The 15,160-nt window shown below is 53.2% G+C and overlaps 5 protein-coding genes and 1 pseudogene across 6 annotated transcripts, besides 1 other annotated feature; 3 read left to right on the top strand and 3 right to left on the bottom strand.

Annotated features, from left to right (window-relative positions):
* Positions 1-426: 426 nt before the first annotated feature.
* On the top strand, positions 427-866 carry NCS57_00300800 (uncharacterized protein; the record flags this gene model as incomplete). Its single annotated transcript, XM_053053025.1, has 2 exons — positions 427-645; positions 693-866. 2 exons carry the CDS (start codon positions 427-429, stop codon positions 864-866), a joined length of 393 nt encoding a protein of 130 aa, XP_052918271.1.
* A 2,035-nt stretch (positions 867-2,901) lies between these two features.
* NCS57_00300900 lies at positions 2,902-6,874 on the bottom strand (annotated as a pseudogene). The gene is made up of 2 exons: positions 6,509-6,874; positions 2,902-6,456 (listed from the first exon to the last, which is right to left on the bottom strand).
* Positions 2,902-6,874: a sequence feature.
* A 1,237-nt stretch (positions 6,875-8,111) lies between these two features.
* Positions 8,112-9,966, top strand: NCS57_00301000 (Smr domain-containing protein; the record flags this gene model as incomplete). Its single annotated transcript, XM_053053026.1, has 3 exons — positions 8,112-8,153; positions 8,367-8,991; positions 9,047-9,966. 3 exons carry the CDS (start codon positions 8,112-8,114, stop codon positions 9,964-9,966), a joined length of 1,587 nt encoding a protein of 528 aa, XP_052918272.1.
* A 613-nt stretch (positions 9,967-10,579) lies between these two features.
* On the top strand, positions 10,580-11,357 carry NCS57_00301100 (uncharacterized protein; the record flags this gene model as incomplete). Its single annotated transcript, XM_053053027.1, has 2 exons — positions 10,580-11,133; positions 11,192-11,357. 2 exons carry the CDS (start codon positions 10,580-10,582, stop codon positions 11,355-11,357), a joined length of 720 nt encoding a protein of 239 aa, XP_052918273.1.
* A 328-nt stretch (positions 11,358-11,685) lies between these two features.
* Positions 11,686-12,709, bottom strand: NCS57_00301200 (uncharacterized protein; the record flags this gene model as incomplete). Its single annotated transcript, XM_053053028.1, has 2 exons — positions 11,686-12,545; positions 12,607-12,709. 2 exons carry the CDS (start codon positions 12,707-12,709, stop codon positions 11,686-11,688), a joined length of 963 nt encoding a protein of 320 aa, XP_052918274.1.
* Positions 12,710-13,225: 516 nt separating this feature from the next.
* Positions 13,226-14,804, bottom strand: NCS57_00301300 (NADH dehydrogenase [ubiquinone] flavoprotein 1, mitochondrial; the record flags this gene model as incomplete). Its single annotated transcript, XM_053053029.1, has 3 exons — positions 13,226-13,395; positions 13,444-14,431; positions 14,502-14,804. 3 exons carry the CDS (start codon positions 14,802-14,804, stop codon positions 13,226-13,228), a joined length of 1,461 nt encoding a protein of 486 aa, XP_052918275.1.
* Positions 14,805-15,160: the final 356 nt, after the last annotated feature.

Raw genomic sequence — 15,160 nt, forward strand, 5'->3', positions numbered from 1 at the left:
TTATTTCTATTTAGTCTTTTTATTCAAGCTTCTGTACTTGGCAGTTCCTGTCAAGTTAAAATTGCACTGTGTTGGTAGTGACGGTCGCTGCCTACGTCCCAAACGGGTAAATTTGAGTTGAATGTGAGGCTATGAATCACGGTCAAAAAAAGGTACAATCAGGATAAACCTCACTTTTCCTTCAGTTTGTTTACAATAACAACCTCAGCAGAACAATAAGGCACTGTTTAGCCTTTCGTTCGGTCTCTTTCGTCCATATAAACCAACCTTCTCTCTCCCCTTCTTCCCTTCTTCTCTCCTCCTCTGCATCATCGTCTCATCAACACACGAGAACAACAACCAAGACACAGGCCTTAGCTTCTTGCTACCGTTTCCACTCATACTTCAGCTTGCCGCATCTTCTCCTCCTCATCCAAACAAACAACCATGTCGACCGAAGGACGCCCCGAGATGAGCACTGCTCAGCCGCTCCAGGAGCAGCAACAACAACGACAACAGCACCAGAATGCAGCTTCGGCATACGGGTCTGACGAAGAGGTTCTGATCAAACTCAAGAATCTCGGTCTCGAGGACCGACTTTCCTTGTCGCTCCTCGCCAAGTTCAAGGAGCTAAGGCTTCAAGACCGTCCCTACTTCTCGCCTCCTGTAAGACCCCCTCTACCAACTCAACACTTGATCCTAATAGCAGACAGCCAACCATCCACTCGACCATCGCAGAGAGGGTAAAGGCTTGGAGCTCGGAGTACTGCGGGTACTGGAGTCCCAGCTGGGATGACAGTATCCATCCGTACGCTCGGCCCCTGCCGTCCACCATCCCTTCCGGGACAGAGTGTCCCAGCCAACGACCGACCACTGCTTCCACCTGAGGTATGGGGCGCCTAGTCATGGCCGGTATGGCTGGACAATGCAAGCCAAAGATTATGAATTGAAGCGGTAGAAGATTAAATGGGAGTATGGGATGATACCACTGGCATGGATGCAGGCATGGGCATAGGGATTAGGGAGTTCTGGTCATCACTTGATCCTTTTTTAAATCAGACATGGTTTTTTTGAGGTCTTTTACATATTCTTCAAGTGACTCATAGCCCTGGTTGATGGGCGAACTTGACACATGAACTTGCCTGCTGATACGACAAATATGAAGCCATTCACCACACCTGGATAAAACTGAAGGAACTCCAGAGAGATCGGCACCTGTGCATCGAGTCCAAGGACGACGCGCTCACGAGTGACGCCATCATGAAGCAAATGGAAGAGCACTGCGATCAATGCGAGCAACGCGAGGACATAGGCTGCTGAACCTGCATCGGTTTCCTCTCTCACTCCATTCTGGCTTCTATTCCACCAGTGAACCGCCGTGTAATCACCCGACAGTGGGAGCAGAAGCCGTCCAGATATCGCCGCCTCCAAAAGCAGCAGCACTGTCATCTTCAGTAGTTTGCAGGTCAGGGTCGACCGTGGGATCGCCCTAGAGATCAATCATCATCTTTTTCTCTCAGGACCACTGAAATACCTTAGCCATCACGCGTAGATTGGCTTTCCCTGGCGCTCACAGGACTGGCGTTGATATGGTTTCAGCGGAGAAACAGCTGTCACTCAACTTATGCTCCATCTCTTCCCTTACCCCCCGTACCTGCTACCTGTTCTGGTGGGCAGTCTTCTTAGCAGTCTGCTAGAGCGACTTGAGGTCCTCTGGACTGGTTCGCCAAAAGTCGTCCATGTTCAGGATCGCGATGCTCTTCTCAGTCAACTCTCGCCAACCAAAGGGCCACTTCCCCCTACAGATCTCTGATACAGGCATGGCTAGGATGCCTGTCGATTCCTATTCTTCCGACGTCAAGATATTCGCTCCGAGCCTACGTATTTTCGTCTCTCGAAACTAGAGTTTGAATGTACCGTCCGTGACAGTCTCCTAACTTCTGGAGCCGCACAAGGTGGTGGCTTAGACGGAGTGTTTCCCAGGCAACATTGAAACTTTGTTCACTCATATCTCAACATTGCTCCCTGAACAACCAGTATCACAGCTCAACACCGAGAAGCCCAGTAATAAAACACCTTGATATTCGCTATCAAAGAAAATTACAAAGCTTGTCGCTTCCGTCGCTGTCTAATATTGAAAAAAAACTCCCATCTCCCAACCAAAGCGCCATACTTGAAACCATACTAACTCATCATCTCCAACACACATCATTGCCACACCAATCTGTCCCGTCATGCCTTCAATACAAAATGTTGGCTTCAAGATGCAGCTCCTTCGATCCTGTTGGTCGAAGCTCCGCCCCCAGTGTGAATGCCCACAGACTTTGTCTCTTGAGGCTCAACACCAGCTTGAAGGCCCATCACCAACGCGGTCAAATTTCGGCTCCGCGCATATGAGAGCAGTTCCGAGTCTGACTTTCTCCTGACGAGGAACCTATGTTTGAGCACCAGAGCATGATGTTCAACGAGAGCTCTGTGGTAATCTTGCAGAGTTACCTGGGCGCCTAGCCTTCTCTTCCCAAAGCCGATGCCGTGTAGACCTTTGAATGTTCCTTGAGGCGGGCCGAACCGTTGATTCACAAAGGGCGCCAAGTAGCCATCCAGGCTCTTGCTCATTTCGCAGGGCGGGAGTAGTGAAATCTTCATTGTGCCGTAGTTTCGCGCATCACCCTTCGATCCAGAGGGCTCCAGTAAAGGAGTCCCCTCCGTAACGACAGGTTCCGGTGTGATCCTCGCTGACGCTGTTGATGCTTCCGCCTGATGTCTTCTTCCCTCCCTGTTATCTTGATCTCCTCCTGACTCTTCTTCCAATATCGTGGATAATGCGCTGTTTGAATTTGAGCCCTCTTCCTCGTCGTCACGCGTTGGCCTTTCTGCTCCCCCAGGTGCGAACAACCTGAGTACGGACCATCGCCGGTAGTTCTAATACTCATCATCTGAGTCACTATTGTCGTTAATCCTAATAGCTCGCCATCTTCTATCCGTCAAGTCTTGGGCTGCCGTTCCCTCGCTTTCAGGGTCAACGTATCCCTTACCACCAGCGATACTGAGGGCGACTGGAAGGAAGACCAAGGCGTGAAGAGCAGCGAAGACGACGAGAGCAAGCCAGACTCGGAAGTAGTAGATCTCAAAGATCTTTGACCGGGTAAAGGCAAGAACACACACACCCAGGAGCTTGGTGACAGTGATGCCCGAAAAGACAGAGCCACCAACATTAACAAGGGCCGTCCAGGCTCGGGCGTCACGCCCGCGGAACGAATTGCTGTTGCCCTCCATCACCGTTCGTGAGGGGAACATGAACGCCCTAGCAATGTGCGCGCAGAACTCAACCGAGATTCCAACGCAGATGATGAGGTTCACCAGCGAAACAGCATTGAGAGACACGCCAAAGACGGCCATGGCGCCCATAATGTCCACGACGCTCATCACAACTGTGAGAGAGACCACTAGCGCCGTGAGCAGCGAGCCCAGGAGTACAGATGCGACGACAAAGATAATGCCGACCGCAGCACACAAGAGACCCGCTGTCAAGGACACAATGCTGAGGTACTGGTCGAAGAAGATGTAAAAGACGCTGTACGGGAACACGTCGGCGCCAGTTCTCTCTCCAATCTCCGAAGCGATGCGGCGTGCCGAAGTGTAGGCACTAATAAAGTCATTCTGACTTCTCAGAGGGGTGTGAGCCGTTCTGAAGTGGCTGGCCGTCACCGCTCCCGCCTCGTTGATGACCACAGCCTGACCGTATGGTGCCTGTCCAGCAAGTGGGCAGTCGTCGTTGGTCGGGCTCGACAGGAACTTCTTGAGATAATGAACAAACTCTTCGTCTTCGGGCATTCCATAGAGCGTGGTGTTCCATGCTGGCTTGCGATCAGCGAAGCATGTCTGACCATGCTCCACGCAGCACTTCTCATACATTGGGTTCAGCCAACGGAAGAAGTCATCGATCCAGCTCGCAGTTGGCGCAGAGATGTAAGAAATGTCGGATCTCTGTCGTTCAAGCTCGAGGGTGTTGGTGAGAGAGAGACTCTGGCAGGTAGTGAACCTCGAGCAGACCTCTTGTTGCTGCTCACGCTTGGTGATATCCACTCCACGCGTCACAAAGTACACAGGAGGACCTGTCTCGAGGTAGTCATAGAGGTCATTGAAATAGGGGATCAGATAAGAACCGTCAGGAATGGCGACTCGCTGGTCAAGGCCAAGCTGGATCTGTGGCAAAAGAGCCAGTCCAGCCGCGAACAGACCAAGGAAGATGGTAACAACAACAAGCTTGACCTTCTTTCCGAGAAGTCGAGGGGCATATGTGTTCTTGATGAAGACCTGGAGCAAACTCTCCTCGGCCATATCAGAACCACGGCTAGCCCCTTGCGCAAAGCCGTTACCACCATTGAGATGGATCCTAGCCTTAGTGATCTGCCAACATGGCCACAACTCGCAACGGTGGTCCTCAACCCGCATCTGGTTAAGTGACAGGAACGAGACAAACATGGTCATCTGAAGCAGAGCGTTGACCAAAACTGCACCAGCAGCGTATGCGGCAAAGTTTCTGACCGCCGGCATGCCCACGGCTGTTCCAAGCGCGAAGGCCACTGTTTCGGTGAGAGCAGAGAACAGAATAGAAGGACCCATGCGACCGAGAGCTCTGGCGACTCGTTCCTCCACCATCTGATCAGGGAAGCTGACGTTGACTCTCTCGAGCTCATGAACAATCAGGAAGATGTTGTCAACTCCCACAGCAAGGACGATGAAGGGGATGACCTCAACGATAATGAGGGTCGCCTTGAGGCCGACCCACGAAAAGAATCCAATAGATGCTGCAATCGACATGAGGACAATGATAATGCCAACAAGACCAAGCGTGATCTTGGACTCGACCAGGAGGACAGCGGGGTTTCTAAAGACGTGCTTGAGAGGAGTGCCCAGCGCCATGCAAGCGTAGACAAACATGACAATGTAACTGATGACGACGATCTTGGCGTCTGTGTTGGTTGACTTGTTAAGCTCCTGCTCCAAGCTGATCTCGGTGTTGAAGGACAGACGGAGGCCTCGCTCGTTGGCCTCCTCCTGAACTTCAAGAAGTCGGTCACGCAGGGCATTCTCCCAGTCCACGGCGCGTGCGAGAGCATCGGTTCCTTCTTGAGCGTTGTTGACCACCCAAGTAACGGTGATGGCTCGGGCGTCCAACACGTCATCGTCGTAGCCACCAAAGATCATGTCGGGTTCAATGGGCTGTCCAAACTCTGGTCGGCAATCCACAGGAGTCTTGGCACATGATCGAAGATCATCCTCCCAGTGCTTCTGGTCAAATCCACCCTTGGAATACCAGTAGGCTGTAGGAGATTGAACAACGCAGGCATTTCCAGTGGGCTTGTAGCACAGGTCCTTCAGGAACTTGCCATATGTAGGGCTTTCGAGCTTCTCGATGCTCTTTTCAACATCCATCCACCACTTGAGAGTCTCATAGCTGAGGACAGGGCCGGGTCCGGAGGGTTTGGTATCGTTGACCAGGAACACCTTTTCGGCCCGATAGAAGGGGCCAAAGTTGGAATCGAAGTAGGCCTTCTCCTGAGCGGCAGCAGACGATGGGCTGACCCAGAGTCGAGCAGGCTCCCTCTCGAGATCGAAGCGGAATAACCCAGCACTAAGGATGGCCACAACGAGCAGGCTGAGTCCAATACTAAGGCCTGGGAAGCGAGCCGCAGCGTGACCAAGCTGGTAAAATGCCTTGTCGCATTTGTCATTAACCCAGTAACGCTTAGTCGGACGGTCGCGCATAGCCTCCGTCTGAACCGGACCGCCCTCATCCTCGTCGTCGCTATGCGAGGATTCATGCAACAAACGCGTCCTCTCAACTTGCCGTTGCGCATACCTCTTCCAAGCGACATGGCCAAAGACCGACGCAATCAGAGCAAACAAAAGGACGCTGTAGATAAAGATGGATGCGAATGATAGACAAGGCAGGAGGCCCACGTGACAAGACTTGGAGTCCTTAACAGCTGGGAGCTCTGGGCACACCTCGGGGCAGTCAACGCAGACGCAGCGATAGGCGGGGTCTTCGTCGTTGCACTTCTTTGGCTTCATATCCAAAGGGTGCATTTCTGGGTCGCTGTACTCTGTGGGGTAGTTGATCTGGAAGGGAGAGCCAACAAAAGGCTTCTTGTCACCAAGGAACTTGAGCATCTGGGTATAGTTCTTGGCACCACCGCCAATCAAGTCCATGGCCCTACTGTTGGCGCCGCCAAACTTGACCTCCTTGCAGCTGTCATAGAAGCCAGAGCCATATTCCTCGGACACGAGCTGGTCGAGCTCCGTCACGAGATGTTTGCCGTTCTTTTCGGCCGAGTCGGTAACATTGATGAACAATGATTGATCGGGAGAGCAGGTAAAGGTACAGAATAGGTTGAAGAAGTTTTCTTTGCACGCGGGACAGGATCCGACGATGGTGGCTGGTGTGCCGAGTTCGGACTTGAGTGATTGGACCTAAGTGCGATGTTAGCATGACGACTCGGTATCGAGATGAGGTTGTGCTCACTTGTTCCAGGCTACAGCATACAGGTCCAGTCCTCCATTTCTCGCCGCAGAGCTCAACAAGCTCATTGCGAAGCTCTTCTTCGGGGTCTTTAGCTACATCGTTGTCGACGCATGGGAGCTCTTTGCCAAAGAGACTCTGCTTGCCGCAATGGCCGCGGAACGCGCAACGTCCAGCTTCGTGTTTCGGAGTATATGGCTCAGCGAGGCCCAGCCCAACCAAGAGGCCGGTGGCAGCTCCGAGCTGGGGGAGGATGCGTTGATGCATCTCGAGATGACGGGGCCGCGCGCGGCGGTGACCGAGCGGAAGATGGGGTCGGTCGGCCTGGTCGGTCGCGATCGGGTATCGATGTGGATATCTCTTGATCGACTAGATGATGCAACGAGAGTGCGACGACAGGGTATAAGATGCTGCAGAAGCAATCGTAGGCATGCGGTTGAAGAAGTAGGAAGTGAAAGACGAGGTCGGTCTAAACAAACTCCGAAGACGCGCGCCGAGCGGAGAGAGACAAAGCTAAATGACGGTAATAAACGTAAGGTATGGTGATGTCGTCGTAACGACTCAGGCGGCGGCGGGAGCTCGGAGGACGGTTACGGTACCTACCTCCAGTACTGCACAAGCTTGGTGGCGGGCGTTCCAGGTCACCTGCGTCATTAGTTCCTGGGGCAGGAGCGGCCCGTGATTCGCCAGATGAGGCATGACTCGGTGGCTGATGCGCTCTAAAGGCTGGGGTTGCTGGGGATCGCGTGAGCCTTCCGTCATGAATCATCAAATGAAGAGTGAGAGCTGCCTACCTGGGTAATTAGTTACCCTATTGAATCGCCGAGGTATGATATTGGGAGTCGGTGTGAAAAGAGCTTCCATTATTGTGCGCTTGGCAACTGTAACTGTACGATTTGGTTAAGCTTTCGGTTTGTTGGGTGGCTTCTCCAACCAATTCCCGCCCTGGATAACCTCCAATGTAGCATGAGCGCCCAAATTAACGTTAGACATTCTTCCATGCGTGGCTTTCGACTGACAAGCCTTCAAGGTGATTCACGCATAGACGTTGGAAGCATGACCAGCAAGACACAATTTTTTCGCAATAAACCCTCAACAATTCACGCTCTGCTTCCTATTATTTCTACTCATATCACCATGCTTGGGCTAGCAGCACAGCAAAAAGCGCGCGTTCCTTAAGCATGTCTCAGACCTCACGGCCTATTCCAGCCAAGTGCATCTGCTTGGGGGCCATGATTTATAACAATCAGCAATCAGCTATTGTGAGCATACATGTATATGCGTGCGTATAGCATCACAGTTGGCCACCTACCTATCCGGGTAAATAAGCATCTGCCTTATACAAGCATTGTTCTCAACACGTGATCTGACTGGCTCAGCATCTTGATACGCGCTCCACCAACTGGGCTTCGAGTTGGAAAAAGACCATGACTCTGGGCTATGCGTCATTCAACCAACCCAACTCTTCTTCTTCCTTCAACATCCCACGAGCGAAGAGACGAGAACTAGTGTCGACGGCACGAACAACATTTCCTGTGAAAAGCTTTACGTGTATCATGCTCTATTCTGGAACTGTTTATCTTCAACCCCACTCTATCCCTCCCCCATGCCCAACGAAACTTCAGAAGAACTTGTCCAGAAGCTGGTGGTATGTGGTTTACAGTCTTGATTATTTTTATGATGTGTATTGCGATCCAGCGCGAGGCAACCGTCAAGTGAGGTGCAGGATACAGAGTCGCCTGTCGTAGCAAGAATCGTCTGTGACTCACTGAGCGCGTCGCCAGTGCCAGACACATTCCTTAAGCCATGATACTCAGCAGTGACCGAGCTTGGTGATGTATACTAACCCTTGGGTCAACAGGAATCTTTCCGCTCGCTTCTGGATGAGGCCCTCGTAGTCGCTATTGCGAGCGATCACGATCTCAAGCAACAAACCCAATATGAAGCGGCCAAGGCTATCCTTGATGGCCTCGCTCAAGATGTCACTGCCGAGGAAGCAACTGGATTTAACCCCAGCGGTATCTCTGGTGTGGCCGAAGACCCAAATGAAGAAACAAGCACCACCGAGACAGGCAGCCAGCAAGCCTCTCGCGCAAGAGATACCGACACTTCTGTCAGCGACATTACTTCGTCAACTGCAAGCACGGCGTACTCCATCCCGCGGCTCACGTCTTTTAATGACGACAGCGAAGAGAGCAAGGTGCTCCTCCTTCAGGGCATGTTCTCCGAGCTCAAGGAATTCGACATCAAGCATTCCTTGAAAAAGGCAAATGGAGACTTCCAGACCGCACTTGACGATCTCCTCAACATTCAGTACCTCAAGTCAACAGGCCAAGAGCAGAAAGGAGTCGATGGCTTCTTCCAGCCTGAGGCGAGTGTCGGGAAGAAGAAGAAGAACAGAAAGAAGGGAAAGAAACCTTCGGTCGACGATACGCCGTCGTCTAGCAGTGGAACTAGCACACCTGGAGACTTGAAGGAGATGAAACGTAAGCATTTTCTCCGATCATACCGTCTTGAAATAGTAACTCACGACCGCGACAGGCCAAGATGAGATTGCGTATCTTGCAGATAGGCTCGATCTGCCATTCGGCTTCGTCTCTGGCATCTTCTACAACAAGCGCTGTGCCAGCGGCGCAACAGCAGTTGAGATCCTGGATCAGTACATCGCTCAAGGTATCGAGACCCAGGACGAAGCGGCAAAGAAGTACGCCCAGGAACTCGCTCAAAAATACCGCAACGTTCCTGAAAAGTACATGTCGACCATCGTTCAGGTTACTGGTTCCATCTCGCAGGAGTCGGACGACATTGCCGCCCTGCTGAGCAAGCACTTTACAAAGAACCCTTGGACGCAGAAGCTCGATCTGAACTACCCCCTCACGCCACTCCCGCAAGAGGAAATCGATGGTTTCGAAACTGTTACATCTGGAAAGGCCAAAGTGACGAAGCCATTGGCCCCCAGACTAGGCAGCCCTTTTGACCCCTCCGCGTACACGCAAGCTGCGGAGAAGGCTAGCCAGTATAATCGGGCCAAGCGTGAGGCAGCAGCTTCTGCTGCACAGCTCAGCAGGCGAGGCGCCTCGAATCCTCTCTACCGACAAGCCGCTGGCTACTACGCAGAGGTTGCAAGGGAGCAGGGCCGCTATGCAGCGCAGGCCACCTCGACTGCCGCCGATCTCCTGGTTGAGAAGCAGAGCACAGCCAGCTCGATCGACTTGCACGGCGTCTACGTGCAGGATGGTGTGCGCATCGCCCGCCAGAGGACGCAGGCCTGGTGGTCTGCTCTAGGCGAGTTTAGGTCTGAAAAGGCGCGGCAGCAGCCATTTACTGTCATCACTGGACTCGGTCGCCATAGTGCTGGTGGTGTGTCACAGTTGAGACAGGCTGTGGCTGCAGCTCTGCTTCAGGACGGATGGAAGATGCAGGTCGAGACCGGGCGCTTCGTGATCAAGGGTCGACGATAACGCATGTGCAATCCGCGATATTGTCCAGGCCGGGGTGTGTTTATCAAGGCTCAGCTTTGTTATTCAGCCCTGTGAGAGGCACTGCAACTGGCCAGATCATCAAGATCTACCCTTCTTGCCGATCGGATGAGTCGATGCACCGGTTGCTGGGTCTTTCGGACTCAATTCATCGCCTTCTGAGTGGACAGGTCTGGGTTTGGAAACCTTCGCGAGACTTACGCAAGCTCACCCAAAACAAGGCCAAAGCTCCAATAACCCTTGTTTTCTTGGTTCCTACTGGTCAGAAAGACCTGTCAATCGTTTGTGGGCCAATGGATGACCCAGCTCTCCGGTTACTGCGCGAAGGATTCAATCCTGGAGGCTATGCTAGGCATGCACAAAACGAGAGGCTCCAAGGCGTCCTCTCGTAACTTTGTTGTTGTGGTGCAATGCAATCTCGCACTGGCGGCGCCTCGGCCGCTTCCCAGAAGGGAAATGTGTGAACCATCGGGGGGTCGTATAAGTATTTGGGCGCTGGCATTTGAAGCTGGCTGGAATATCTCGGCATCAAATCTCAACTTACACACAAACTAAACTCGACGAAACGAAACCCATCTCATCAGAATCTTGAATCATGGCGGCAAAGGGCCAGACTACCGAGGTAGCTTACCAGAGCCTTCCGAGGGACGACCCTTCGGCGGCTCTGCTGCACCCTGAGGAGCGAGAGGAGGAGGAAAGAAAGCCGTCCGTCTCCATCACCTTTTCGCCCGTCCTCCTCCTCCGATTTATCGTCATCGCTCTAGGAATCACGGCCACCGTCTTCATCTGCATGCCCTGGTACCACGACGGCCTGGCCGCCTTCTTCGGCATCTGGTCCATCATGCTCATCCTTTGGAACTCGTACCACCTCATCAGCGGCCTCATCTACTGTGCCTGCTGCGGAAAGAAGGGTGGCAACAACGTGGTTGACATTACGCTTGGGAGCTTTTTCTGTTCCTTTGGCTTCGTGTCTGCCATCCAGCTTGGCTCTCCCCAGACGAGGAGCATTTTGGTCAAGTTGAGGCCTTATCTCATCAACTTGGTGGACCTTGGCTTCGGTGGCTTCTTCATCATCCCCGGTGTCTTGGCCTTGACGAGTGGCCTTTGGTACTATGATGACAATGTTGGCGGGCTGTGCATCACCTTGTCGTGAGTATTTCCCATCTTTTCCGCTTTTCATCTCGGCATCGAGCTAACTTCAACATAGGACGCTGGAGTTCATCATTGCGTTCGTGTCTCTGTTCAGCATCTTCCGCAAGGTCAAGCTCGTCTTGTACAAGGCCGAGGAGCACGACAAGCCTGCCTATACTATTCCTGAGCTGTACCGAGACGACACGTCGGAGCCCCGAGCCTCGACTTCCTCCGAGGTTTAGGAAGCTTCTGTGAAACACGGCATCCGAGGTCAATTTGTTCATCAGGGCGGTTCGGTGGTGATTTTCCTGGTGAAAGGATGCCAAAGTCGTGAAGGAATAAACGACAAGGTCACGACGTCTACGTTTGACGATACTGGGGGACTCCATGATAAGTTAGAGGGAAAACATCATGGTTTTGGTCTAAGTTGTTGCTATATCTGCCTCATGTCAGGCAACCATATCCGAACCTTTCGTTCCCTATGCTGCTTGCAACTATGCTCGCTACTAGGATAGCATGAACAATACACAAGAAAGTAAACCACTTCATATCCGCTTTTTTTGGTGTCATCTACGCCTTCTTTTGGAGACGCCGGCCAACATTCTCCCACACAGCCATGCCCGTGGAGAGGGTAGTCAGGAACATAACCAGACTAACCACACCAGGCTCAACCTTGACCCAGCCGACGGTGGTGGTGGGAAGAAGCATGTCGAGCGTGTCAGAGAAGATGCTGCGTGCCAGGACGAATCCCTCCCTGCTGAGGTTTTGCAGCCAGGCTCGTCGCTCGGCCTTGCGCTTAGTGACGATGGTCTTGAGGCGCTCGCGCTCCTTGTCGAGGTCATCCTTGGACTTTTTCTCATCGTCCTTTGTGGCGTCTGACTTTTCGGAGAGCTCCTTTTCAGCGGAGATGATCTCGTCTGCGTTCTCGGTGGGGATCCTGCTGACGCTCTCGGCGGGCACAACGGCAGGTCGTGTAGAGAACAGACGGAACACTCTGATGAACGAGACGATGATGGAGGTGTACAGTCCAGCGAACCAGAACAGCTGAGACTGGTAATCAATCTCATCATACTTCTCCTTGGAAAAGATGCGCAAGTTCTCAATGCCGCAGAGATCCAGAAGGGTCATGGTCTCCATCATGCCAAAGATGCCAAAGCAAGTCTTGCTCACGACATCGAGCCATCCATCGAGGCCCTTGTCACCAGCGGCGACGTAGAGGTTCCAGCCGGCACGGAAAGTGTCGAGGAAGCGGAAGAAACGGATGAAGCGCCGAGAGACGTTGAGCTGCCCGCGGAGCACGCCTAGTCCTGTCGCCTTGGAGGCCTGGACGATCTCGGAGGCGCCGGGGAGGAAGAGGGCCAGCAGGGCTGGGTAGCAGATGAGGATGGAGCATGTGGCCTGGAAGAGACGCAGGATGCGCTCAATACCGACTGGAAAGACTGTTAGTTGCTGCTGTATGTACAACTGAGACAGTGAGTGAGAGATACATACCGAGGTCGGTGCCAAAGGCAACAAAGTGCTCATACGTGTCAACCATCTCGATGAGCCAGCTGATATTGAAGTAGAAGAAAATCAACAACTCTAACAAAACCATCAACGTTGCAATCTATAGTCTATCACGATAAAAAGGACGCTCGAGAAAATGCAAACAGAGGCAGAAAAATGCAGAATATTGACTAGACACAGTTAAGCGGTTTGAATAGGCGGTGTTGGGCTTGGACCCCCCAGACCATTTTATTTAGCTCCATAAGATAGGGAGCGAGTCAGCCGGTTGATGCATGAATTTGCCGCGGGGGATCCCCACGGCCACGTCTGTTTGGCTTGACGTGGACGTTTTGGAAATGGCATCATTGGGCGTTTATTCTCTTGGTATTGGCGAATAATACAAGACGTGAATACAAGCAGGCGTTTACACGTTCAATATCAACAGTCACGACTTGCGGTGACTAGAAACAATGTGTAACCAGCTTTCGTTACTCCCATTGAACACAAGTAAATATAACACAGGGCGTCTACGTAAATCTTGTAGCTATGCACAGGTACACACACGTATGCCCCCTCTAACATCCTCTCCTCTCAACTGTCCTTTTCTAACTAGTCGAGACTCCAATTATTGACCAGGAGACACCAGCTTTCCCTGAGCCCTTGAGTCGTGACTCCATCCACCAGCCAGAGGAGCACCGCCAGACTCCTGCGCAAACTTCTGCATCCGGGCCTCCAACTCGGGTCGGAAGTGACGGATAAGACCCTGGATGGGCCAGGCAAAAGCCTCTCCCAGAGCTGAGACAATATTAGCATAGTTCATTCACTTTGACGAGTGCAACATACCGCAGATAGTGTGACCCTCAACCTGCTTGGTGAGCTCCTGGAGCATGTCAATCTCCCGCTCGCGAGCCTGGCCCTTCTCGAATCGGCTCATGATCTGCTCCGTCCACTTGCTGCCCTCTCGGCAGGGTGTGCACTGGCCGCAACTCTCGTGGCGGTAGAAGTGGCTGAGACGGCTGATGGCTCGGACAATATCGGTGCTCTTGTCCATGACGATAACGGCAGCAGTACCGAGACCAGACTGGCTGTCCTTGAGGGCGTCAAAGTCCATCAGCTGGTCATCGCAGACGTGCTTGGGCAGGACAGGAGTGGAAGAACCACCGGGGATGACGGCCAAGAGGTTATCCCATCCACCTCGAACACCACCGCAGTGCTTGTCAATCAGCTCACGCAGGGGAATCGACATCTCCTCCTCAACAGTGACGGGGTTGTTGACGTGACCAGAGATACAGTAGAGCTTGGTGCCCTGGTTTCGCTCACGGCCAAAGCCGGCGAACCAGCTTCCTCCTCGGCGGCAGATGGTAGGGGCGACAGCGACAGTCTCGACGTTGGTGACGGTGGAGGGGCATCCGAAAAGACCGACGGCGGCGGGGAACGGGGGCTTGAGACGGGGCTTGCCGGGCTTGCCCTCGAGGGACTCGATGAGCGAAGTCTCCTCGCCACAGACGTAGGCTCCGGCACCTCGGTGAATGTAAACATCGAAATCGTAGCCGGATCCGCAGGCGTTCTTGCCAATGAGGCCGTCGGCGTAGGCCTCGTTGATGGCTCGCTGGAGGACGGCGGCCTCCTCGACGAATTCACCTCGGATGTAGATGTAGGCAGCGGTCGCGTTCATGGCTCGGCCGGCAATGAGGCATCCCTCGACGAGCTTGTGTGGGTCCTTTCGCATGATCTCGCGGTCCTTGCAAGTTCCGGGCTCACCCTCATCGGCGTTGACGACGAGGTAACGGGGCTTGTTGTCCTTGTCCCAGTCCTTGAAGTTCATGAAAGACTACCGAGCGTTAGGCAATTGGTGTCTCCCCGGCTGGTGCGGATGAGGAATCCGCTTCTCCAAAACCTACCCATTTCAGACCCGAGGGGAAACCAGCACCACCTCGTCCTCGCAGACCAGAGGCCTTGACCTCGCCAATGATCCAATCGTGACCCTTGAGGATGATCTCCTTGGTCTTGTGCCAGTCGCCCATCCGCTTCGCGCTCTTGAGGTCGACGGGGTATCGTCCGTACAGATTCTGAAAGATGCGATCTTGGTCTCGGAGACCGCCGTACGTTCGCTTCGGGGCGCCGTCCTGGACAGTTGCCAGGCCTCTCACGGCGGTCCGTGAGAGGCCGACGGCCTTCTTGGGCGCCGCTCTCGTGGACAGCATTGTGCTCGTTGTCGGATGGCGGATTGGAGATGGTTGACAAGACGGACGTCAGGATGCGGCACTTCGAGTTTCCGGGCGAGATTCGTGACCGGTTCAGAAATGGGGAATCAGTGATTGGTCAATGCGGACTATGGATTATTCAGCCGCAAGAGTTAGCCGCTACTTATCCCCACACGTATGATAGGTTAGAGGCAAAGTCTTTTTCATCAGAAATGTTAAGCGCTTCCGGTACCTTTTGCCTTCGGCCGACTCTTTGAAGTCATCGATCCGAGCTGCTCGGTGGTAACGTAAGCACGCAGCTGAGCTCTCTCATTTGACGATGCTAATCTGCGACATCGCAACACCAGCTCCTACCT

This window comes from Fusarium keratoplasticum, chromosome 2 (genome assembly GCF_025433545.1).
Source record: "Fusarium keratoplasticum isolate Fu6.1 chromosome 2, whole genome shotgun sequence".
Taxonomy (NCBI): Eukaryota; Fungi; Ascomycota; class Sordariomycetes; order Hypocreales; family Nectriaceae; genus Fusarium; species Fusarium keratoplasticum.